Genomic DNA, 26,772 nt, shown 5'->3' on the forward strand with positions numbered 1-26,772 from the left:
AACTTTTTTTAGTAATTTGATTATTAAATTATGTATTAACTTTTATATTCGTCCTTTAATTCTTTTTTTAGTCTAAAATGGTACATGAATTATCACTTTTGTCTTATTCTACTTTATAAGAATATGACATTAAATAAGAATGTGTTGCATTCTTATCTGTTAATATTATTTTTGAATAAAATGAGACAAAATTGATAGTTTAAATATTATTTTTGAAAAAAATTAAAAAAATTAAAGTATAGTTTAAAAATAAATTTACTAATAGAGATTATAATTTATTTGAAATAAATTAATACTAATTAGTCAACACAATTGAAAAACTTCTTCATAGTTACATGAAATTAACTTACCAAATAAATAATACATCAAGGAAAGCAATCTTCATAAAAAAGGAAAAATAACTTTCAAAATATTAGAAAATAAATAAATAAAAGTAATTCATTGTCCAAATTCATTTAATTTATAAAATAAATAAAATTATAAACTTTTTAAAATCCCAAAAATAATTTATAATTAAGTCCACAATTAAACACCATGAACCCCGCGTTGGCTATCTTAACTTTTCTTCATTGCGCAACTAACCCTTATACTTTACTGTACACACAAGAAACATGACACGAGTTAAATATATTACCCCATAAGGGTAGTTTTGGAATTTTAGATTATTTCATGGCTCGCCTTAACTGTTATTTAGATGTATATATATAGTGATACGTATACGCGGAGTCTCTGCAATTTCCCTCTTCAAAGCCTTTTCTCTTCTCCTCTGAATCTCGCTCTAAGATTTCGTCGTTTATATTTCTCCATCTGGATTTTGATTGAGCTCTCTCTCCTTTCGTCTTGTAAGTCAAAAAGTCTTCTCATTTTTCTTTTTTTTTTCCAGTGTGATTTGATGGAAGATCAAATGTGATCGATGATTCTGTGTATGTGTGTGTTTTGGGGGGAAATTTAGTGTTTTTTGATTGATTCAAGCCATTTTATGATATGGGTGTTGCTTAATTTTCTTAGATCTGTTCTAAAATGTGAGGAAATTTCATGTCTTGGTTTTGCTCTTTTAGCCGTTACTTTGGCTACAGTTTTTTGCTTATTAATTGGATCCGGATCTCTCTTTCTCCTAATATATGAATGAAATGGGATTTAAAAGATCTGAATTTTTTTTACCTTTGATCTAGTAAATAAGGTGGATCTTGTTGCTAAAGTTATAAATTTATGGATCATTTCCTTTTTTGGCTTGTTTAGCTACTATTGCGAGCATTGACTTGGTAGTTTATTCTTCCAGTTTAGTTTGATGAACCAAAACTATAAAAATAATAGAAAAAAATAATAGCGTGATTTTGATTGCATTTGGATGGTCTGATCCACTGATTTCGCCGTCAGATCTGTTTTTAAGGTTGCCTGTTTCTTCTTCGCTTATTTATTTATATAGAATGATATTGATGGAATATTCTGTAAAGATGGAATTTTGCTGAACTCAACTTGTCTTTATTTTCTTTTGGATTTTTACATGATTATATAAGGTTTGGTACTTGATTCTATGTTTACATTTTTTATATATTTGTTTATGCAAGTTGATTTTGATTTTCATAACTTTTGCCAGGGTTCTGATATTAGGTTGTGGTGTTTCTTATTTTTGCAGAATTGGTTTCACTATGTCTTCTTATACCCCTAAGAACATCCTCATAACTGGGGCAGCTGGTTTTATTGCGTCACATATTGCTAACCGGCTCATAAGGAACTACCCGGACTACAAGATTGTTGTGCTTGACAAGCTTGATTACTGCTCGAACCTGAAAAACCTCCTTCCTTCCAAGTCATCTCCGAACTTTAAGTTTGTGAAAGGTGACATTGGTAGTGCTGACCTTGTTAACTACCTCCTTATTACCGAGTCTATCGACACAATAATGCACTTTGCAGCCCAGACTCATGTTGATAACTCGTTTGGAAACAGCTTTGAGTTTACCAAGAACAATATCTATGGCACTCATGTCTTGCTTGAAGCTTGCAAAGTCACTGGTCAAATCAGGAGGTTCATCCATGTCAGCACTGATGAGGTTTATGGTGAGACGGATGAGGATGCTGTTGTAGGAAACCATGAGGCTTCCCAACTTCTCCCAACAAACCCGTACTCTGCTACAAAAGCTGGTGCTGAAATGCTTGTTATGGCATATGGTAGGTCATATGGGCTACCTGTGATAACAACCCGTGGAAACAACGTTTATGGTCCCAACCAGTTCCCTGAAAAGTTGATTCCAAAGTTTATTCTCCTAGCAATGAGGGGAAAGACTCTTCCAATTCACGGTGATGGTTCTAATGTGAGGAGTTATTTATACTGTGAGGATGTGGCCGAGGCATTTGAAGTCATTCTTCACAAGGGTGAAGTTGGCCATGTTTATAATATTGGAACAAAGAAGGAGAGGAGAGTGATTGATGTGGCCAAAGATATCTGTAAGCTTTTCTCGATGGATCCAGAGACCAGCATCAAGTTTGTTGAAAACAGACCATTCAATGACCAGAGGTATTTTCTTGATGATCAGAAGCTGAAGAACTTGGGATGGTCCGAGCGAACTGTATGGGAAGAGGGGCTGAAGAAGACCATTGAATGGTACACTCAGAATCCTGAATGGTGGGGCGATGTTTCTGGTGCATTGCTTCCACACCCTAGAATGCTGATGATGCCTGGCGGGAGACACTTCGATTCTGAAGAGGGAAAAGGTACATCATTTGAAAGTGGACCTAATCAGACCCGAATGGTGGTTCCAACCTTCAAAACTAGTAGCAGCACCCAAAAACCAGCCTTGAAGTTCTTGATCTATGGTAGGACTGGCTGGATTGGAGGTCTGCTTGGTCAGTTATGTGAGAAACAAGGTATTCCCTTTGAATATGGAAGAGGACGCTTGGAAGATCGTTCATCCCTTATGGCAGATATTCAGAATATAAAGCCAACCCATGTTTTTAATGCTGCTGGTGTGACTGGTAGGCCCAATGTTGATTGGTGTGAATCTCACAAAACAGAAACAATTCGCACCAATGTGGCTGGAACCTTGACCTTAGCAGATGTTTGCAGAGAACATGGGCTTTTGATGATGAATTTTGCTACAGGGTGTATATTCGAGTACGATGCAGGACATCCTGAGGGCTCCGGCATTGGGTATAAAGAGGAAGACAAACCCAATTTCACTGGTTCCTTCTATTCAAAAACCAAGGCTATGGTAACTAATTTCGATATCTTTATTCTGATTCAATTTGTATGGGAGTTTGTTTCTTATGATCTCATAAACATCCTCAATTATTTTTCTTTAGGTTGAAGAGCTGTTGAAAGAATATGAAAACGTCTGCACTCTCAGAGTTCGAATGCCGATCTCATCTGACCTAAACAACCCTCGTAACTTTATTGCCAAGATTGCACGCTACAACAAGGTGGTCAACATTCCCAACAGCATGACAATCTTGGATGAACTTCTGCCTATTTCTATCGAGATGGCTAAAAGGAACTTGAAGGGTATCTGGAACTTTACAAACCCTGGGGTTGTAAGCCACAATGAGATCCTGGAGATGTATAAGACTTACATTGACCCAAAGTTTCAGTGGGTGAACTTCACATTGGAAGAACAAGCCAAGGTTATAGTTGCCCCTCGAAGCAATAATGAGATGGACGCATCCAAGTTGAAGAACGAGTTCCCCGATCTGCTACCAATCAAGGAGTCACTGATTAAGTATGTCTTTGAACCCAACAAGAGAACCTGAGCCTTTTGAGCAGCAGTTTACAGGAATAGAATTCGGTATTATCCTATGTTTTTTCTTCATTGAGTTATTGCCTGGAATATCTTTGCAGTTTAATTCATTTGTTATAATCTTGTCTTCCACCTCATTAATTTTCACTAGATAACTCTTAAGGTATTACTATTAGATTTAAACCATTCATTGTTACTAGCTGCACCAAGCTGTATCCTAGTTTGTCCGTCCATTCTTGAAGAAACTATCTATAGGTGCTTTACAAATTGTCATTTGCAGGCTGACAGGTGTATTATTTGGCATTACATTAGTTGAATGTTATGACTTTCAACAGTCACCTACTGGTCTATAATGGAGGAAATTGCATCTATCTCTTATTACTCAGATGAGTGAATTATTTATGTATTTGAGTCTCTCAATTGTCTCTTGTGCAACTACATTATATTACTTACCAGTCCTTTGACTGAAATAAGAGTATATATTTACTTTTCACTTTTTTGCCCCTTTTCTTATTAACTTTTCCAAAGTTGCAATTGCCATCATATTATTGACGTTTATGCAATTCCATAAGAACATGTGTTCTTTTACAATTAAACACGTTTGTACTTGTTACCTTTGTTAAGAACGAATGAAGATTTTTTTTTTTTGATATAAGATTTTTTTATGTACATAAGGACGAAAGAAGATTTAGTTCCATTGGTTCATACAAATTTCAGTATACTGTAATTTTTTTTTCAAAGATTGTTGAAATTGGATTGGTCATTTGAATTTAATTGGATCAATTTGTATATCAATACGAACGTTAAATCCGATTAAAAAACTAACTAAATTGACTGTTGAATCGAATTTTATATCTTTGATAATTTACTTAATTTAAACTAATCTAGCCAAGAATCAAGGTCCTGTCGAATGCCAAATCCAAGCATTAGCTGTTTCCAGGCTTTTAGGATCTTGAAAGGGCAATGTTTGAAGTATTTATGGAAACATGCCATTCTTTTGGACATTAATAAATGGAAGAGTAAATTAATGTTTCATTTTCTCTTCATTCTGTGTTTTATTGATTTTCTATTTTTCCTCAAAAGTTGCCAAGAAACAACAAGGAAAGTCCCCTGAATAATAACTTCAAGGATGATTTGCAAGGCAATAGGTCAATTATGCATGGAGGAAATCCACGGGAAAAAAGCTTTCAAACTTTGGATAAAAAATTCAAATCCCCTGAATAGTAATAACTTCAACGTTGATTTGCAAAGCTTCATTTGCTCTGAACTGTAGAAGGAACCACAAGATTCACAATACCAAATGATACTTATCTTCTTTGTGGCAAAGCAATAATGATATCAAAGTTGTACAAATATAAACATCCTCTTATTTAGGATAAACCAAGATGCTGTCATAACATGTTATACATAATATGCTTCTATAAATCTGCTAAAGATATCCAATCATTCATTAGCTACAGTTAAATCCCAAGCAAATCCATTTGAACCATTTCCCAATAGGTAGATATGCAAAATTACTCATGCTAGGTATCAGCATCGTCAATGGTTCTCAATTCCATCAAAGAATTGTATTTGTACTCAAAGGGCAAAAAAATATGGCAACGTCTTCACGCATTATATCAGTTTTACTTGTGTTTAGAACAGTTTTCAGCTCGTGTAAGTGCATCTGTAAGAACATCTATTGTCCAATTCTTCATGTCCTCCTACATACAAGAAGAAAACCAACAAGATTCGAAAACCATCAACATCCGGGGTTTTTCTATTACAACTTATTAGCTAATGAAATATTATTGAAAATCATCTAAATGCATTCAATGCAAGCATAAAAAAGCTACACGATGCCATAGTCCAACTGCCATTTAGAAAGGGCACAGCCAATACGAAAAATTAACAGATTCATAGATTTGATCATCAAACAAAATTGAGTATCAGATATGTGGCTTACCATATGCAGCGGTTCTCCAGTTCTTATTTTTGCATGTGGACGAGCAAGCTTGGATTCAAAAGGAGTTCTTGGTCTGACTTCTCTAATTTCTTCCCACTCTTCACGAGTAAGCATCCGAATGGTGCCTTGACCAGGAGGAGCATTCTTTATCTTTCGCTCAATCATTTCCTGGGACTTTGATTCATCATGCTGCCAATGGACAAAATATCAATAAAACAAATACCTCTGCATTTGATAGTAAGTACTGAACAAGAGTACTTAATGAGACACGTACTGAACAAGAGTACTTAATGAGACCCGTAACTGTTTTAAGACGATTCATGAAGCATAAAAACAGAAACATTAATGCGTAATGATGAGTGAATTTGTAAGGTTCATATCCTATTTCATTTTGTCAAGAAGACTGCGACCCAAGACACAACATACATAATTATAAAAAGAACCTATCACTGACCTTATTCTATAACTACTGTCTAATTTATTGGGGGAATTTTTTTTTCCTCCTGATACCTTGTATTTAGTCATTGTGCAGAATGAAAGATCCAAAGTCTGGGGGGTAACCAGAGTGACAACATAACCAAAAAGGATTATTTCTTCGAACTGTTTTAACTATGATCTAAGAATAAACTTCCAGAATAGATGCTTTTCAAAATGACTATTTTACTCTATATTGAAGTATCCATAGAAGAAAACATAATATATTAAGCTTTCCACACTCAAGGCAGCCTAAAAGACCATATAGTTTATTAAACCGATCAGCTAGGAGCAACCATCAAACTACGTAATTGACAGAGAAAATTCCTAGTAAAAACACGGATTGAAAGAACAAACCATCATGAGCAGCTTTGCAAAAAGTGCAATTCCAGCTACAGCAAGATACATTGGCAGTGTCGCAGTATCTAGAAAGGATCTTGATTCGGGAACCTCCACAAACAACTGAGCCTTCTTGGGGTTCCTCCTTTTCCTCGTCCTCTCGATTTCAGGAACCTTTTTCTTCAAGGTTTCAGAAGGACCATCATCGCGGGATAATGTATGCAACAATCTCCGAAACAACGACGAGTTTTGACTAACCCTATTCATGTTACCTAGAAGATGATATGATCTACTTATCCAAGTATGTCAATGAATAAAACCATTTTAAAAAAAAAGCACCCCAAAGCTTAAACCACAAATAAAAACAGAGAATGAAAATCGAAAAATAAAGACTCTCGACTCATTAACCTTCTGCCAGTAAAAGCCACATGCAATTAAAAAAGCAAGAAACTTTTAAAATTAATCCCTTACCAACATAGCAAGAATACAATCACTCATAATCTTTTGCTGAAAGGAACAGTTTTTTTTTTCATTAATTCCGTCTAACATGTGTAGTACGAACCTGGCAAATCTTATGAACTGATCGTGAAGTTATGAAATCAATTCGCCCTTAACAATTAGGGGCGAAGACAAGGACGTTGAGTCGAGAAAACGATAAAGGAGAAGTGCGAAGTTGAGTAAAGGCAGCTCATTTCCACTCAATTGAAGCAATATGAAAAACCCAAAAATACCCAATTTAACTAATGAATTAAACAGTTCACTAAAGAGTATTGACAAATGAAAATGTGAGAAATCAGGCAAAAGGAAGGAAAAAAAAGGTTACCTGCAGCAACTGGTGATCATCGCAAGCTGAGGCTTGAGCTTTCCTTTGTAGCGGGCTCGTGAGATACGATGAGAGCCGAGACAATTGAGAAAAGGAAACGAGGAGTGGCCCATGCATGAGCCCCAATAAAATTGGGTAGGTTTGGGTTTGGAATTTGAATTCCTCATTCTAGTGTATTTGGATTGGGCGTGAATTAAAAAAAAAAGAAAAAAACCTTTTTGGTAAATATTTTTATTTTTATTGTTATTACTATTATAATTTTAATTCAATTTTTAAAAAAAATAAAAGGAAGATCTTTTACATGAGTAATTTCTTTAATTTTTTTTCCTTTAAAACTAGTAATTTCTTCAATTAATGTTTAGGAAATGTGATTTAATTTTGTAATCAAATCTGTTGATTGTTGAAGTCAATAAAGACCCCAATAATAAAATTGAAAGGAAAGAGAAAAAAAAAAACACACGAGATAAAAATTCATCCAATTAGATAATGCCAAGAATCCACAATTAAATAAGGACGAATATTTATTATATTTCAAGAAATCATTTTAAAAAATTAACATACATACTTGTTAACCCCTAAATATAATAATTATGACAAAACAAAATGGCTAACAATTAAATTTCGGATCATTTATGAAGTTCAAAAATTGCATCAACCAGTAATTTTGTCAATTAGCAGTTTCAAATTCCCTAAAAAGGAATTTCAAAGCTTGTCAGCTGAGTAATCTGTTTGTATCTGTATATAGATGTATCCACCTTTAATACAACAATAGGCATGTTTAAATGAATCTCAAGTCAAAAGAGTTAGAAGTTACAAAGAGAAAAGTGACCATAATTTAAACATTCAAATACTGGTGAAGCCAATGTAGTTGTTGTATAAACTGATGCAACAATGAAGAGAAAATTTTGTCGCCATATATTGTTTTCCTTCATCATATATATATTTTGACCCAATGAACTATGCTGTGGTTCGTTCATGTGTCTGAAAACTTTAGCTTTGCACAGTTTGTTCTCAGAAGGATGGGAGAATCGAAGGGAAAAGTGCCGATCAATGGCAGCATATCTGTCTCGACTGTTAAGGAAACACTTCGTTTGATTGTGGTGTCCTCAAATGCTAGAAATTATTAGGCATGTAAAGTCGACAACATAAGGCGCGTTATCAAGTGCCTTTTGCTAGTCTGCTCAGGAACGAGACAACATCATCTGATGAACCAAGTAAATATCGAGCAGATGTACGCTTCCGTCCGACAGCACAGGAGAAGTAGTTATCTCCTTTGAGATCAAGCACGCTCCAGGCCATCTTTTCCTTCTCCTTTACCTTTTCAGGTGATGCACGCCGGGAGCTCCCACTGCTATGGTTATTGACAGTTCTTTTATCAGGAGCCGGGGATGGCTTGGGTGTCTTTGTTTGTGATGATTTTGGCCCACTTTTGGTTGCTGGAAGCTTCGAGGGAGCCTTTTTCTCAGTAGGTAACTTTGGTGCATCGATTGGCTTGCATTTTGCCATATTTGCATCAGAAGGCAGCTCTGGCTCAAAAAATGTATAAACATCTTCATCCTGGTGAAATGATGAAAATTTTCTCATCGTTAAAGGGCGTCAAACGAAGTTCAATATCATGCAATTTTCTGGCATTTCTTTCAAGTAATTAAAGTGTGAACATTATAGTTTCAGCACTTTCCAAAATCCTATTATCAGAACATGATTAATCCAGTTAAAATAACCAATGCACCAAGATTTACTAATGAACCACGCCTCCACACCATGGTGAGGTTGCTCCAATTCGTTTTGCGACCTTAAAGATGCCTCTCATTATTTCCCATAACGCAGCAGTGTTGTTTGTTTATTAGAATGCCTTTATGCAAGATTGAAGAGAATATTACCTTCCCCAGGAAATGTCCAACACAAAGGACATAATCAATTGGTGTTGTCATCGACTTGTTGTGAACTATTTCTCCTAAAATACGATCAATAGCTGCCCCTGGATTTAAATGAAATTATCAAATAGAGGCAAGGAGGAATCTCCAACGCCACTAAACTAAAAACATATTCAAATAGAATAAACAAAATTTATATGAGGTGAACAGGAAGTTACCTTTGTAACACCAACAGGTCTAACCTCAACCGATCGACTCCCTTGAACAACATCAACAGATGCATTAGAAATTGGGCCGGTCCAGAGATGCTGCAGCATATCTCTAGCCTGAAGTCTTCCAAATTCAACATCTACAGACAAAATAACATGAAAGGAAACACAAGGAAGGTTCAGACAAGCAGGGTTGGTATCAATCAAGAGAAAACTCAAAAATCAAACAGACCAAGTACCTGCATACTTGTAATTCCATACGAGCGATGTAGTGCGGATCTCAAACTCTGATCTTGGTGTTCTTTCAGTGAAATACTCAAAAACATGCTGCCATCATGCCATCAGCATCATTAGGCAAATCAGGAAAGACAGATTGGATGAAGAGTACATCAATTACAATCTTGTTACCTTCAGACTATCAACCCATTCCATGTTCAAGTGTTCTGGCATGGTTGTCATCCAGTCACCCTTTGTATGGCGTAGAAACATCCCATTTTCTGCGGCCAACCACATATCATACTCCGCAAAGTTCTGTGAGAGCAATCAGGTGGTTTTGATAGAGGACAAAATGAGGATAGAGCAGAAAGAAAGAAGATTCCAAGCGTACCTTATCCAAGACTTCACTTTTGCTCCCACTAAGGACAACTATAGTTGTCTTTTTATCATTACAGAGAGCTGTTAAGTGTTCTTTTAATTCCGGGTGCAAATTAGGATTCTTTTCTCTGATTTGATCACTTCTATTCCCAGAAGTATCCACAGGTTCGGTTAATGTTGAATTAAAACCCTGAGTTTTGGGCCATCCCCAAGATGAGGTCAACAAGGGAAGCATTAATGACATTAATAGTATGCCTCCAGGAAAAGATTGCAAGGGAAAAAGAAAATCAAAGAGCTAGCAATCACATTAGCAAACATAGATGGCAATGGTCAAATTATGTAAAAATGTTAACTTGCCTTTAGTTGATACAAAAACAATCATAAGCCCGTTGGGCTTGATGTGTATCTTATACTTGCAGGCCTTGGATAAAGCTTTTACTTGCTGAGGGGCATTTTAAAAAAACATAAGAGATTATAGGTCAAACAATCATACCAGTATCAATAATCTATTGCCAGACCGCAAGTAACGTTCCACTGCATCATTCTGTGGAAGCTCAGGAGGCTCTTTGCTTGTCCTTAGCTGTGCTTCAACAACGGTATCGTTCAGTTCACTGCAAAGTATTTACAGGAAACTCAAATCTCAGTGAATCCTGGCATGACATGGTTAGCATTTAGCAGAACATGGACACGTTAATTTTAATGAGGAAAAGACATTACATTTCTATTTCATTTCTTCTAATCATTGGAAAGAAATGTACTGATCTTAAAGAGTGAACAGAAGGAATTAGTACCAATAATCTCTACCATTTACATACTTGTTAAGGCACCTAAGCTAAAAGCAAATGGCCAAGGAATAGAGATCCAACTTGGCAATACCAAACTTCAAAATCAGATAATTTGGGGCAACACCACATCTTTGCCCTTGTGAGCAAGTCAAATTGACAGTTCAAAAAAATGGGCTGACATGTGAACGCCTAATACAAGACAACAAGTGACTTTGTCCAACTTAACTGAAGGTTGATTGGAAAGGGAAATGTAATAACATCAGTACTAATGGGAAACTGAGTGCCTTTAAAAGAAAATTATATATATAATGACATACCAAGATAATATCTTGTCTGTCTACGTTTTTGATAGATGAAATAAGCAGACCTGAGAATTTAGTTTCCTATGTGACTGAGGCAAAAATCAATTATGCCTGGCTAACTATATTAGAAAATAGATTACTACTTTTGATAATGTACATCAATGCAACAAAAGCTGAAGGAAGGTTGACCATGGCCAAACCAGATAACTTCTGTATGAAGTTGGGAAAGGCCATAGTGCAAATGAGCTTAACAAATGCAGTAAAATTTCAAAATTTACATGCACTTGAACAATGTAAGAAAATCATAATTGTGTCATCTTTCACATTCACGTAAATCTTTAAAAGAAAAGGCTATGTTTTCAACTGTAAAATTCTCCGTTGCCAGATTAATGAACCTCAGCCTGAATTTAGCAGAATATATTTCAACACTCAAACCATGTTGAAACTGAAATAGAACTAGTTGGCCTATAAGAGGAAAATTTGCCTAGCCTATATGATGAACATGTTCTAGAGAGTTTCAGAACAGCCAGAAGATATATTCAAAATTGCAGACAAATATTGTTGCGTACCTTACAAACATTTCAGCCCATTCTTGAGCAGTATGCTTTGTCACATGATGGAAATTGTGTTGATGTCGCTTCTCCCTTTCTTCAGCCGACATGTTCAAAGCCTGGGCAATAGAAGCAGCCACTTCAGTGATATTCCAAGGATTTACTAGAATTGCTCCAGCACCCAGAGATTGTGCAGCACCAGCAAACTGCAAGATACATCAAGGATATCAAGGTTAGAAAGAACTACTTTCACTAACTTGAGTACAGCACTTCAGTATTTTGAGAGCAAGAATTTTGATTAACCTACTAAGTCTTCAATATAGCATGAAAATCAAGTACAGCAAAACTAGTATCGTTCAACCCAAAAACATGCAATGAATACTTTTAAGTAGTAAGTAATTACTTCACTGAGAATGAGGACCCCTTTCTTTGCTTCTTGGCAAGCAACAAACTCATAACTGACAAGGTTCATGCCATCCCTTAAAGATGTGACAAGTGCTACATCTGAAGGAGAAAAGGTCATCATTATTAAATACAGCAATCCACAACTAAAAACAGTATAATCAAAATTTTGGTGCTAAGAACCATATCCTGGAATCAATCATAACCAAAAAGCTATTGTCATATGGGCCTTCCGAGAAGCCGAAAAGCAATATTCTAAAGTGGATTTCACTAATTCCCTAAGACTGATAAATATTTAAAAGACATTGAGGATACAATTCATCAAGATTGCTAATTCTATGATAACAATCAATTGACATTCCAGGTTACAACGATAGCAACTTCATAATAAAGTCTCTAGTTGTACAGCTTATTGGACTTCTCCAGATATTATTCTTTAGAGAACAACTGTCAGCCTTTCCTCAGAACTATCCAAATTAGTTTCAAGTTCCAAAAAAGTTGCAGATGTCATATGATTCTTCAATGTGCCAAAACACAATAAAAAAGTTTGATTGTGATGCACAGAAAAAACCAATGAACCAGTTATGCTTTCCCTAGAATATTTACTTGCAAGAAGTGAAACCAGGGCCTTTGTTTGTGTCTCAAGTACTAACTGTAATTGCAACTACAACAGACGACCAAATCAATCAACATCTGAATCCATAGAGAACAAATCGAAAAGCAAAAGTAGAAGATAAATACTAATTTAAAATTGTTTAGTGGTAAAACAATTACGAATCAACCAAATAAAGTAATAAACTGAAGAAAGAAAATAAATTGAAGATAAAAAGAAAAACAATTCAACAAGTACCGGTAACAGCATATAATGCACATAGTGCGTGAAAGTCAAGTGAACGATCCTGTAAAGTGAAAAAAGTACATAGAAAAATTCCCGTTATTAAAAATCCATGAAAGCAAACAAAAACTTAAAATAATGATCTCTCTTCCTTGCACAGTCCAAAGTCCAAACTTCAAATGCTGGTAAGACACCCAAAGATGAAACCAAGAAACCTATGATTATAAACAGGTTCAATTATAACAAATTAAGGAACATTCAGGATAAGACAAATAATACACAACCTGAAATTCGACCTATTATAATTCATTTTAGACAATATATCACTCTCCCATACATGAATATTTCTCATCCTAGTCTAGCAAGTTCATGAAAGTAAAAGTTTTTAATATCTCAGAGTCTCCACAAAAAGGTGAGTACTTCCTTTTCATTTAAAACTTCAGTCAATTTAGGGTATCTATCTTCCTAAGGCACTACACCTCATGGTAAACTTTTACAAACTTTGTCGAGGGAAGAGTAGAGAGAAATAGAGTGAAAAAAACTCAGTGTTTCTGAGTTCTTCAGTAGAGGATTCAGATGTGAAAGCTACCACCCAAAAATCCATTTTAGTAATGGTTTGAATTTGGGGCATACTGTTAATTCTGGGGAAAAACCATTATGATAAATTTTCAACTCTACTCTAATTTCAAAACAAGAAAAGGATAATTGTTTCTTCTACTCTACTCTCTCTTCCATTCAATGTCCAACAGAAATGGCTACTCTTTTAACATTTTTCTGCAAGATGTTCCATATTTATCTCCCACCAGACTAAAAGAATGATGAAAAGATAAAAAGATAAATGCTAGAATGCCAAGATGACAGGCAACAGAAATCCTGCAGGCAAGAGAGTTCAAACCAAAGTTTCATGGAGCTAGCAGATAAAGTACAAGTAAAGAAAAAAGAACACAGGCATGAAATTATTAGGATGCCAAAGACAAACCAGGTGATGTATTGGTACTGCAGTCAGTGATCCAAATCGACCATTAATTCGCCCAACAATTTCATGAACTTGGCTTGTAAGTTTCTGGTCTGTGAACAATAATAAGTAAAATTAAGAATTACATTCAGCCAAACACATTAATCAGGATTTTTTCACATAATTTCATTATTTATAAAAATAACTATACTAAAGGTTAAAAATAATATGACCAAATTGAGCATGCATGATGAACCCAAGGAATCTGTAAGAAAAGTTGACAACATTATCATCCTGCCTTTTGCATTTACTACCAGAGTCGGTAATGAAACATATCAAATTCCTTTTCATTGGACAAAAGAAACTCAAGAAAGGTTTCTGGAGGGCATGGGTAACTGTAAAAAGAAGAATGTTAATTATCTTCAACTTTGGTCAGGAAGCAAAACATATTTCAGGAGAGCAATTGAGGAATTAGAATAGCATATTTATAAGTCAAACCTCAACTCTTACACCATTTCCTGGTTCAGACTTCAAGTCAGGTTGGTTTGTTATTCAGTAAAACAAAATCCTTTATAAACTAATTGATATTTTTTAACATATTTGGGTATGCAATTGATAATACATATTGAGTATAGCAAGTGAACTAAAATTTCAAGCTCATGTTGTATCCTGCACTTTCCTCTTTAAAGCTTCTAATTGCTAATTGATAGCCTGATCTAACTTGCTCAGTCCACAACATCTAGAGGCTCTTTATGCCCAACGACTGGCAAATACACCATTGCCAATACCAAAACAGATTTAAGGTTAAAAAATCTACACAATTGCTGCCCAAGATGGAACTCAAGTATATTAAAAACTAACAATAACACATCTTTCTTGTACAGGAAAACTAACTCCAGAAATATGCTATACCTGGCAAACATATAAACAGTATTAGAGCACATATCTACAAACAAGAGAAACAAAGAAGCATACATTCAGGAACATCAGTTCTTGTTGGCACTGCAATTTGAAGCAAAACCACTTTATCACGCCAGTTAGGATTTTCCTCAAGGAACTTTTCAAATGCCAGTATCTTTTGGGGAATTCCTTTAATCATATCAAGACGATCAACACCAAGCATTACCTGCCAAGTTAGGACAGTTAATAATAAGCACACAGAGCAACAAATAAAATAATACACCACAGCAACATAAGGCCACAAAAGAATTATATTAGAAAACCAAAAAGAGAAGATATAGAAGAGAGAAATATTCTTTCTACATGGATTTACAAGCATGTATAATAAACTGGCAAACACTTCTACATTATACTGCTTTGAAAGGTGAAATAGAAATAAAAAGGAAAAAAGGAAAAAGAAAATTTCAATCTAAAAGGGTTAAATAGCTGAAATTGAGCTGGCTGTTAAGTGGTGCTATACCCCATCTGTTAAATATTGGGTTTCCTAGTCTTATAAAGTCTCTCCACTTAATGCCAACTGTTTTTACGTTAGATGCTTAACAAGTATACATCCTAGTATTAACATTAAAATATTATATAAACTACGCATACATATCTACATGTCTATATAATCAGTTTGTGTATATATATTCCATAGTAATTCAAACATGGCATGACTAGAAATCAGGGTAGAATTTTATTATTAACACTGAAAATAGTTTTGGTCAAAACAATTGCACAATATGTTGATCACATACTTACAAAACCAGAAATCACAGATTTCAAATTTAGCAACAAACAAGCAGATAAAGAAATTAAAGATTATAATAATGTCATAAGGTAAATAAAGCATCTACCTTTCGGCCAGAAAACCTTTCTTTCAATTCTTTGATGTGTTCCTGGACCTGAGGAACCAGAAGTGCGTTTTGGAACCGTAGAGAGTCTATCCCAATAGGAAACTGATGTCTCAAGCAATTAAAGAACCATAAAGACGAGTATAAGCATAATTTGCAATTAGTTTGAGGGAAAAAAGTGTTTAAACTAATATTCCTAGTGCAGCATATAAAGCAACAAGCTAAGAAGAATAAAGGCATAGGAGAAGTCAAGTGAAAAAATAAAATAAAATAAAATAAAGGAATCAAACATACCGCAGCAACACGGGTCAGCCTCCCTTGATCCTCAACTCCTTCAGGTGTCCCCTCAATTCCAAGAATTCGAGTACAGGCACTAACAAAATGTCTGGCATAGTCATAGGTATGAAAACTGGAACGCATACAACAAAATGAAAACAATGGTTATCTGCACATTAGGCAAATAGTTCTAGAAGTCTAAGAAACACACTCTCAGAGGTGATCCAATCATAGGGAATGAACCACTTCAAAGTGATAAAACCATGAGACCTATTAGAATCAAATGCAATCAATCTTTAATACAAACATCTATACAAATGAGGATTTTTTGTTTTTATTTTTCCAGCTTTGCTTTAATAATAAGCTTTATAAAAGTTAGAGAAACACACTCTCAGAGCTGATCTAATAATAGGGAATTAACCACTTCAAAGTGATAAAATCATGAGACCTATTAGAATCAAATGCAACACATCTTAAATACAAACACATACAAATAAGGATTTTTTTTGTTTTTATTTTGCCAACTTTTCTTCAATAATAAGCATCACTTCCCTGAAGATTTTCAGAAAGCTTAGCTGCAAGAGGCCATGCAATTCTAAAACCACATAATCCTGCTTGTTTTAAACTAGCACATGTTAGTTACAATAAGTGAAATTAACAAATTTCTGGACTAGCTAAACTTCAATAATCTGCAGAATAAAATAATTAAATTAACAAGGCAGAGAAAATGTCAGTGTGATAATTGCCAATAGAAATGTCCACCATACACAACAAAATTGTGAAACAATGGACCTTGCATAAGTACAAAGAATACCAACAGCAAAAATTAGAGAAGTAAATAGTCTAAGAGGAAAAGTTAACTAGCTATACTATGCATATCCAGATTTCACCAATTGAGATAAACTGATAACTTATGTTTGAAGAGTAAAATATATCAATCATGTTAAGATAAAGTGCAATAAGTCAGCAAAAATGCAGCAGAAACCTACCCAACCAAGTCAGCAGCAAGAACTGAACGCAAAAGCTCAGATCTGGATGGCAGTGTCCTATGAATTTCAGAAGAAGGGAATGGTGTATGTAGAAACCAACCAACTTTCATATTATTGTTGTGGTTCTTCAGGCATTCGGGAAGATACATTAGGTGGTAATCATGGCACCAGACAACATCCCCCTCTTCATAGTGCATATTTACGACATCAGCAAACATTTGATTGGCTTTCTTGTATGCAGCAAACTGGGACTGGAAACTTCTTGTAGTAGCAAGGCGGTCTTCTTGTGGAAGTCCAAGGTAGTGAAATAGAGGCCACAATATATTATTGCAATAACCATTGTAGTACTGATGAACAATCTCTTCATCAAGGAATACTGGGATACACCACTGCATGATAAGTGCCTTCAATCTAAATTGCCTATACAACATATAATCAGATTGCATTCCAGAAAGAGTGTTTCAAACGCAACTAAATACCTTTTCAGCTAAAGCTTTAGTAAGTGCCTTCTGTCCAATCTCATCCGGAACATTCACACCAGCCCATCCAATCCACCTTGTTTCAAACTCCTTGACACCTGGAAAGTTCATCTAAAGTTATCCTGTAATGGTAAATGTAGAAATGTTGACACATATCCCAAGTAAACCAGGGACTCAATAGCTTACCCAAGAGAGCAGTTACAAGGCCTCCAGCACTTATTTCCAGTGACCATGAATCTTCACCTCTCCTCACGGCAGAAACAGGAAGCCTATTGGCCACTACCAACAGTCGTTGCCTAAAAGGCCTTCCATCTTGTCTTTCGCATCCCTCAGTCAGTGCCCTTGCAACTGCAGCGTCTTCCAAGTATTTTTCAACAAAATCAGCCTTAGAGTTGTCACCTTCTCTAAAACGTGGTCCATTCTCAGATACTTCAGCCCCCTTACGAATATCAATCACTTCATCTAAATGGGAAGTTCTGTTGCTTTTCCTTTGCTCCCTTAGCTCTTTATCACGCAAAAGGCGTTCCGTGCGAGTTGGTATATGCGGCGAATTACCGTTGTACTTGTTTCCAGGCATACGCTCAATCTAGAAACCAACCACCAATACCAATTTTATAAGCTCTCAGAATAATTTTTGTTAAGCGTATTAATCAGCAGCATAATTCAGAGAAAGCTCTGTATCTTACTAAGATTACGTACTGTAAAAACAAGACGGCGGTCAATGATTTTGTACAAATAGTTACTAAGATTTCCATTGTCTTTAAAAACTTGTTACTGCCTAAATTTCATCCCAAAAAGAATCAAACAAAAGGAAAGAAAAAGATGAAAAGATAACAAATAAAATGGGATCCACTGAATTTGATGAAAAAATGGGGTCTACCATGAATTTTTATAATAATTCAAGCCCAAGATTTCTTTCGGAACAAAATCCACTATGTATAAAAATAGCAAAGGAAAAAAGGAAGAATTAAGAATGACACATTAGCAGAGCCGAACGATAGAGAAAATAAAATCCACACGGCTATGCAGTTCCCTTCATTTTTCAAGATTCCGCAACAACCTATCATCCAGGTTAAAATCCAACCCATTGCACGCAAAAATTAAAAGAATCTTTTTTAGTTGGAAGCTTATTAAACTCGAAGAATCTATCTTAAAATAGTCTTAACCCATTTAAAATAGCAAAAAGTAGTGAAAAAAAGGAAAAAAAAAATCAATTCCCACCTTTGAGACCAAATCCTAAAAACCAAACAACCCAATATTTCCTATAAGAAAAGTTAACCTGCTTACGCTTTGCTACAATACATGAACTTCTGTACTAAAACTGAAGCACCAAAGGATTAGATAAGAAAGGTAAAGAAATGAAACAGAAAGAAAATTCCAGAGTCTAGTTGTGGGTGGTAGAGATTTATCATAGCAGGACAAAAAGTAAGGAAGGAACACAATTCTTGTGAAATCTTTATATGGGCACTTAAAGCCAGCCATGCAGCCGTAGGTGACACAAGAAAGAACATAAGATCGAGTAGAAAAGGGAAAGAAAAAGTTTTACCAACAAAAAACCAGAAAATAAGTAGTATAGTAAAATACTAATCCAAAACCTCGAAAGACAAGAAATTGGGACATATAAATCAAGTAATTTAATACAATGTTTAAATGATCATTACTAAAAAAATCTATGACGAAAGCACTTAGGAAAGATCTGCTTTTTCCTACACGTTCCTCCGTGGGTCCGACTCAGGTAAGGCCACATGAGCATTTTCCAAGTCTTATCGGGTATTTGAACAGATTTCTAAAGAAATCTGAACCGCTTCAATATCAATTTTAATATATTTTGGTTTTCTTTTAGTGGGAAAAAATATTGTGTCTTTTATTCCACAGGGTAATCTTTTGTCTTTTTCAAATAAAATAAAACAATCAAATCTCTTACTTATTATAATTAATAACTAAGCTTGCCCTATTTTCTAAAAACAACAACGAAAACAAAAGTTTAAACCAAATTTTTTTTCCCTTTCAGTTAAAGGAAACAAAAGTTTGTATTTAAGTCGTCTGCTGATTTTGTCAAAAGGCTCCAGATATCAATGTACTACCCTTGAAAACTATGGCATTCTCTAGAACGTAAAATAGAGAGAAAACAAGAGCCGTCACCATTTATATATACACACTAATGTGACAAGTACGTAACTGTTTGGAGAAACTGTGAAATGGAAGAAAGTGACTAAACAAATAGTTTAAAAACTAATAAAGCTGATAAGAAAATAGATGAAGTAATAACATGGACACTTAATTTTTCAGAAGTTGCATGCAAAAAACATGAAGTATGCCAAAAGTCCTATCATTACAGCTCGTTTCCAACCCAAAATTTTTGGCTTTTTTGTGATTTTTAGTAGAGTATGTATTTGGTATTTTACTAGTTTGTAAAATTTATAATTCTAATTGATAATAATAAATCAAGGCTTGTATTTGGTACACTAAGATATAATTTTTTTTATTTTACAAGTAACATTAAAAAATTGATATGTGTCCTTTTTTTAAAAATTATTTTACCATTTCTATAGATATTTGTTTAGTGTTTAAAAACTCCCTAATGTACTAAATATTTTTCCATAAATCAACTAATCTCTATTATTAATTTTCAATGAAACTGATTATAAAGAAACAAATGGTTGATATCAAGTTGTCCCTTAATCCATTGTAATTGACCAAAGAAAGAAATAATAATAAACAAAATGCAAAATGCTGTGCAATGCAACAATTAATCAAACATTTAGAGACAAGTCAAATATCTTTTTTTTCTTTACAGCTATGGGAGAAAATCTAAGGGGCGTGGTAACTGCTAAGGTCCAACTTTTGCTCTAAGAAAAGAAACCAGTAAAACAAAATCTTAGTAAAATTAGGTATACTCTAACTAAAATAGGTGTAAAATCTTGTAATAGTGTCAACAATATGAATATGTACCGCGCGGAAAGATTTCAATATATTAATATATTTAAAAAGGAAAAGAAGATAAATCAATGTTATAATTAACGAGGACTGTTATTTTTTTAAAAATACCCTAATTTACATAAAAAGGAATACAAAATAAACAATAAAATTAGGAGTTAACTTAAATGATCATACAAGTTAGAAAGAAGACATCTTGGAGGAAGGGCTACTTGAGTCCCTTCTTGTAGTTGCAATACGAGAAAGAGAGATTCCAATAGAAGAGGTGACCACTGATAGTGTAGTGTGTGAACCTCACAGTGTGGAATCGGAGGATGAACTACAAACTCTCATGGAAAAGGATTTCATAAAATTATTTATGCTAATAATAAAATATTTGATTGAATTAGTCACATAACTCAGAGAAAAGACTAACAAATTAACTTTTTCAAAATCAACTTATATCTTTGAGTATTTTTATAAATATCTTACATAACAACCCACTCTTATCTCCTACTCCCCTCATTTCCTTTAAAAATTTACTTTCTATTTTAATTTATTTTTCAAATATAACCATTTTTAATAAATATTATTACTTTAAAAAAAACTTCTTTTATTTTATCCACAAAATGACTGATGAATTTTAATATACTTAAAAGGCATATACCACGTCGTTTAAGCCACTAAATAGTGACAAGAAACATTGACCAGTTCAATCCCCATATACTTTCCTTCCCTCGTTAAAACCAAATGAAGAAAGCATGTATCGCTTGAGCAGCATTCTAGGCATGAAAAAGGGGTCATACACGACAATCATGATTTGTTTCAATTTTTGACAAACTTTATTGTCTTCATTATATTTAACACATCAAATCCCTCTTCACCTTAAAAAAAAACACATAAAACGTTTCTGCAATATAATTTAATAATGCTTTTCAACATTATATCTATAAACATTTTAGGCCCCGTACTAGGAATCTCCAACTGTCTTTTAGCTAAAATCTTCCTATTACTTTGAACTATATTAAAAATTCATTTCACCAACTTTTCTAGTCTAATTTCTACCCGTTTTCTTGAATTACTTTTACCTTCTGCAATTCTGCCATTCTCTATGATAATTTACAAAAAGGTTTTGGGAGAATATTATCTTTAGCATTTTATTATAAGATTTCTACTTTTATATTTTAACATATATTATATTTTTAGTGTCCTGTACAAATTTAAGAATTCTACTGATTATATATAAATTGATATTCCTTTGTACCTTTATCATGCAAAGGATTAATGAAGTAAATGCGCATAGAGAGAGCAGCAACTGGACCACGCTAACAATGCGCATTTTATAAACTAGTCCAGATAAAAGGTAGTTTTTAGGGGAATTTTACATTTTACACTTTTTTCTAGTAACATTTCTGTTACTTTTATATTTTTTTATATATTTCAATTTCGTAACATTTTAAAAATCCTACAAATGATACATAAAAATTATGAGACGACTTATCACATTCGTTGACAGTAAAATTATCAATTTTTACAAACAGAATTAATAGAATGACGTATATCCTTATATTGTGATAATAAATTAAAGAAATTTGTGACAATCTTTTAATAGGTGAAATTAAATATAAATGCACAGACAGAGCAACTAGACCTGGCAACTCAAAAGCGAATTTAATAACATGTTTTCCCCTCTATTTTCCTTTCTATTTCGAACTGAAATACAACAGCATGGAAAATAAGCAACTAGAAGTGCGACAATAATTTTCTTTAGTGTTTTTTACAGTACAATTCCTATTTACTAACTATAATTCCTAAGTCCTTAAACAGAAAAATATTATGCATCTAAATGCACTCTAATTTATATCCTCTTATATGTTATGATAATAATAATACCGACTAAATTAGACCTGAATCAATCTCTTCGATTAATTTTTTGGGTAATTTTGAGTAGACCAAAGAATAAAAGCACTAAGCAATGTCGATTGCGATGACATATCAACCCCTGCTCTGTTGAGTGGGGGGGCTACTACTCTTTGAGTGGTGTAGCCAGCAACCTTAACTGCTGGCACAAGAAAAGGCAAATTTTTTGCCTGTGGGAGAACAACCAAATGGGGCAACCATTTCCCTATTTTCCTAGTGGGGAATTCTGAATGAACAGACATTTTCCCACCTTGGGACATTGACGCAACTCAAGAACGGACATGTTTTTTTACGTAAAGCACCGAAGAGACAAACCAAAATGCTTGGTCTACACGTATTCCTAATCCGATTCCTTGAAAGAAAACTTGAATGATAACGGCTTTAGCCATATTAACAGATAGTACATATTAGGAATCTCCTTGGTTACCTAACCTGATGAACGAAAATGATTTGCCACCAACTTGTATAGTATGATTAGAAAGACTCAGATACCTAACCCGGTTACACGCTCTGCATATTGCAATCAAACTTTCTAAAAGTCAAACAATGAAGAGATTCCAAAGCATAAAATTTGTTGGCCAGCTAGATTACAATTCACCAAAAGCAATTCAAGTAATTCTGTTGATTTACCAGAGTTAAGCAATAGCAATCAAAGAAACAAGAAAAAAGATAAACTGAGACAATAAAGACAAGTGCGTCAATGAAATCCGGTAAAAGAGAAAACATAAGCAATCCGGTGCTAGAAAATGTCGGAAATTAATGGTACAGATAGGTAAGTGCCGCTACTTACGGTCTAAGAGGAAATGAGGAAGAACTGCATAGACTTGCTATAGGGGAAGGTTGCAACTTTTGGACTTCAAAAAAGAGATAATGAGCAAACAGAAATATCTTTTTTAAATATAATTTTGAATTATGACTATTGTCCATATAAAAAAGCGAAGAAAGGAAAGACAGATACCGGAAAAGAACCATAATACATGTGACTAAATCGATGAAAGGGAGGAAAAGGGAAATGAGCGAAGACCAGAAATTGACAGAAAGGACTTGCATGCTGGTTTGTTCTTTTTCTGTGCTAAACGAAGGCAAGTGGGCGGTTGGTATTATTGCTTGTGGTCAGAGATAGAAAGAAAGATATTGGGGATCCTAGAGCGTGAGTGCCCGTGAAAAGATACACTAGTAGCCACTCGCCAGGGAATTTTCTGCATAAATTTGTTACTCGTTCACGAAAGGTTGGTACCCACAATTTGTGGGTCCCGTAAAAATTTAAGTCACAGACTCCTTGCCTGGGCTGGGGTTGGGACCTTGGCTGGCCGAATCACCTGATAGATGATACTAACCATCCAGTCTGGCAAACACTTTCGTGGAGCAAAAATGACCTCATAGGCCATACCCATGTCAAAATACTGTAAAAAAAAATCTGAAATATATGTTGAGCCTAAGAAAATATTTCTAATGTGGCCCCAGGGAACTGCCATCTCGCAAAACGTCTAAAACATGAGCCTTTCAGCCTCAAAGGCTCAAACTAAGGGCCCACTATTGGCAAGTGGCTACTATAACAAGTTGTTCAGAGTTTTTTTTTCTTTTTTTTAATGAGAATAATGAAGAAAAACACTACTCTGCTTCTGAAATTCTTCATGATTTTCCTTTCCTTCTCCTGGGATAAGATCTGTTGATCTAACCAGTAACCACCATACAAAAACATTTCAGCCGACGTAATAAGAAGGTAACGGTTACAAAGGCCTTTTACCATCAATGCTGCAAGTCATTGAGGAAATTTAAAAAAAAAAGGGGGAGGGGGAATTAACAATCCTTTTTTCTTAGTTAAATGTTTTAAAGATACTCAAAGCATCGACTACTAAGTTCTTTATGTGAAAACGAAGAGAAACACAGAGTGAAACATAGAAGGATCTCAAATTACATGCATCGTACTGAGAGAAATACAGCTTACCTCAATTACGATTGGAAAAGAGAAAGAATGAACTCTGTTTGATGAATCTGTTTTTCAAGTTCTGGTTGTTGTGAAGGATGAGATATATACTATTCTTGTCTAACGAATAGAGAATCTGTGCATACGAAGTGAAGACACGTAAATGCCTTAATTACAATGGAGTTCTTACTCCCTGTTTTGCAACCAGACCAACTAAAATTAGTGTCATCTTATCCACACTCTCAGAATAGCAAGATGACAGCAATTTGGCCAGTTAGCCAAAGGAGTTGTCATTTTCTTCACTAATGATTTTGGCTCTTTTCCTTCTAGTGTATAATCCTTAAACTCAAATTATTGAGCTTGTTTCCCAAAGTTAAAAATTACACCGTAAAAGCTACAGGGGTAGTTAAGACTTAACGTCACAGTCCGCTGGGTCTCAAAGAAATATCCTCTGGCAATTTATTGTATTTGGAAAATCCAGATTCAATTGGCTGCAAAGCCAGCTATATGATTTAACTGCTCGAAAATGCTAGCCCCCCCCCCCCAAGGCCGCATTGGCTGTAAAAGTTTTTGCTAATCTACTGTGCCTCATTAAATGAATCTGTTTAGTGCTTTTCCGCAGTCTACAATAAAAGAAAGTCTACGCAGTTCTGCTAAGTGCTAGCCACTAAACTCAGATTCCAGGGATATACTCAAGTTACACTCAATACACTATCGTGTGACAAAATTGAGACTAAGGGTGAATTTGGTACCAAAATATGTGGGTTTAGTTTATTTTTTGTCGCATGTTATAGTATTATTATAGTATTTAATTTTATCATCATTATTATTTTTATATTAACAGCAGATAAATATACCAACCATCCAAACTCACCTTGATCAACTTGAGTGATGCACCAAGCCAAGATTAAGTACTAATGGTAGTAAATATACTTTACTCAAGTAATAGTATATAAACTTGAATTTAAAACACTTTAAAAAAAATAAGCTATTTGAATTTTAACTCGATTAGCATCGAGATTATTATCAAAGTTCAAATATTTAAAATAGGATGAGATCATGAATAAATCTAGTATTGTATAAAAAAATTAAAAAAAATATTTAATTTCAAAAGGAACCATAATAAATTAAAAAAAAATACGTTCTTAAAAAAATTTAAAAAATTTAATGACTTAAATATTTAAATTTATTATATCATAAATTTTTTGATAGATTTATCAGTATATTTTTAACAAAATAAGTATCACTCAACTTAGAATACCAGACTTTATAATTAATCTACGCTTGTAGAAAAATAAAGCAATATAATTAGAGAATTTTCTTCCCTGAAAACTAAAATGTTTACATAATATAATTTTCAATACCACCATATGAATCTAACAGCTTTCATATAACTATATTTCATCCAAAATATCAATCAAGTAAACGATACTGATAACTGTTTTAAGTTACAACACACAGCAGAAATTTGCTTAGAAAAAGTAAATTAGCCTTTTATGTAAACAAAAAAAAGCGTATTATTTACAGTTCAAAGAATCCAGAAATAGACCGAATCTTTTAGAAAAATAAAAAAATAAAGTAATTAACATTATTGGAAAACAAAGAAAATCTCGATATTGGAAACAAAAGAAACAAAAGTTTTTCTTTCTATATACTCCAAAATTTACTCTCTCGTTTCACAGCAACCAAACAGAGCAGCCTCGAAAGAATGAACTTCATTTCTCAATGAAGATTCTAAAAAATATTTATAAAAAAACAACGACGAAAATCAGACGGACCTCTAATTTTCGAAATACTAAACAAAACAACAACAACAATAAGAAGAAGAACAATCAATGATTTTCGAAATTTAAACTAAAAAAACCAGAACGAATAAGAAAAACAGAGAAAAAATGAACCAAAAAAAGATTTAAAAAGGAGAGAAACTAACCTTGACAAAATGTAGAAGTAGATCTGATGTTTGAACAAAGCGCTCAAATGCTAAGGAAATTCAAAAGAACAAAGCTAAAAATTAATTGAGATCAAAGTCGATGCGCAATTAAGAGAACAAAAAAAATAACTTAGTGAGGGAATTTTCTGGAGAGAAAATGAAGGAACGGAAGAGAGGAGGGTATTTATAGGAGAGAATCAAAAAGGCTTTTTCTTTTGGCGGGGGAGAGAGAGAGAGAGAGAGAGTAATGGCTATGGCCGGAGGAGACTGTTCGCTTCGCTTTGATTGTGCCCAATCATTTGGAGGGAATTTGTTCTTCTTTCTTTCTTTTCAAAAAATACTTTTTTTTTCTTTTTTAATATTTGTAAATTTCAATAAAATAAAAAATTGTCATTTTAATCACATTAACAAATTTTAAATATATATAAATAAAAGAAATAAAAATTACGAAATAAATAATAAATCTGATTTGTAGGTTACACAATATTTTAACGATAAAAGATAAAATGATTTCACATATTCGATACCAAGGTATTTAAGTTTTACGTTACTATTTGATTTAAAGTTTTTGTTCCTTACGAGTTGTTCTTTCCTTTTCTCTATGTTTTAGTTGTTTGTGTTATTTTTTTTCTTTTCTTTTGTGAATTCGTGACTTAAAGAATCTCATAAAATTTAAAAGAACTTATGAAATAAGAATTAAACATTTAGACGTTGATTATGAAT

The 26,772-nt window shown here is 34.0% G+C and overlaps 3 protein-coding genes across 11 annotated transcripts; 1 reads left to right on the forward strand and 2 right to left on the reverse strand.

The window, feature by feature from the left end:
* Positions 1-651: 651 nt before the first annotated feature.
* LOC107933917 (trifunctional UDP-glucose 4,6-dehydratase/UDP-4-keto-6-deoxy-D-glucose 3,5-epimerase/UDP-4-keto-L-rhamnose-reductase RHM1) lies at positions 652-4,224 on the forward strand. The gene is made up of 4 exons (XM_016866221.2): positions 652-842; positions 1,637-3,209; positions 3,301-3,779; positions 4,012-4,224. The coding sequence occupies exons 2-3, from the start codon at positions 1,650-1,652 to the stop codon at positions 3,742-3,744; spliced, it is 2,004 nt and encodes a 667-aa protein (XP_016721710.1). The 5' UTR covers positions 652-842; positions 1,637-1,649; the 3' UTR covers positions 3,745-3,779; positions 4,012-4,224.
* Positions 4,225-5,075: 851 nt separating this feature from the next.
* On the reverse strand, positions 5,076-7,389 carry LOC107933871 (uncharacterized). 2 transcript variants are annotated; one of them, XM_016866177.2, is made up of 4 exons: positions 7,052-7,389; positions 6,508-6,761; positions 5,677-5,865; positions 5,076-5,434 (listed from the first exon to the last, which is right to left on the reverse strand). In XM_016866177.2, the coding sequence occupies exons 2-4, from the start codon at positions 6,754-6,756 to the stop codon at positions 5,357-5,359; spliced, it is 516 nt and encodes a 171-aa protein (XP_016721666.1). In that variant the 5' UTR covers positions 6,757-6,761; positions 7,052-7,389; the 3' UTR covers positions 5,076-5,356. The 2 variants fall into 2 exon arrangements, with proteins under 2 accessions (XP_016721666.1, XP_016721667.1); XM_016866178.2 differs by having other exon boundaries at positions 6,961-7,330.
* A 569-nt stretch (positions 7,390-7,958) lies between these two features.
* LOC107933918 (alpha,alpha-trehalose-phosphate synthase [UDP-forming] 1) lies at positions 7,959-26,271 on the reverse strand. 8 transcript variants are annotated; one of them, XM_041074506.1, is made up of 18 exons: positions 26,050-26,271; positions 17,543-17,942; positions 17,357-17,454; positions 16,878-17,266; positions 15,907-16,021; positions 15,616-15,717; positions 14,795-14,945; positions 13,844-13,932; positions 12,880-12,928; positions 12,031-12,131; positions 11,646-11,833; positions 10,483-10,600; positions 10,003-10,179; positions 9,804-9,926; positions 9,635-9,722; positions 9,405-9,535; positions 9,193-9,291; positions 7,959-8,869 (listed from the first exon to the last, which is right to left on the reverse strand). In XM_041074506.1, exons 2-18 carry the CDS (start codon positions 17,931-17,933, stop codon positions 8,471-8,473), a joined length of 2,808 nt encoding a protein of 935 aa, XP_040930440.1. In that variant the 5' UTR covers positions 17,934-17,942; positions 26,050-26,271; the 3' UTR covers positions 7,959-8,470. The 8 variants fall into 8 exon arrangements, with proteins under 8 accessions (XP_040930440.1, XP_040930445.1, XP_040930437.1 ...); XM_041074511.1 differs by lacking the exon at positions 26,050-26,271 and adding an exon at positions 22,983-23,278; XM_041074503.1 differs by lacking the exon at positions 26,050-26,271 and adding an exon at positions 18,903-18,956.
* Positions 26,272-26,772: the final 501 nt, after the last annotated feature.

The sequence above is a fragment of the Gossypium hirsutum genome, chromosome A01, assembly GCF_007990345.1.
Source record: "Gossypium hirsutum isolate 1008001.06 chromosome A01, Gossypium_hirsutum_v2.1, whole genome shotgun sequence".
NCBI lineage: Eukaryota > Viridiplantae > Streptophyta > Magnoliopsida > Malvales > Malvaceae > Gossypium > Gossypium hirsutum.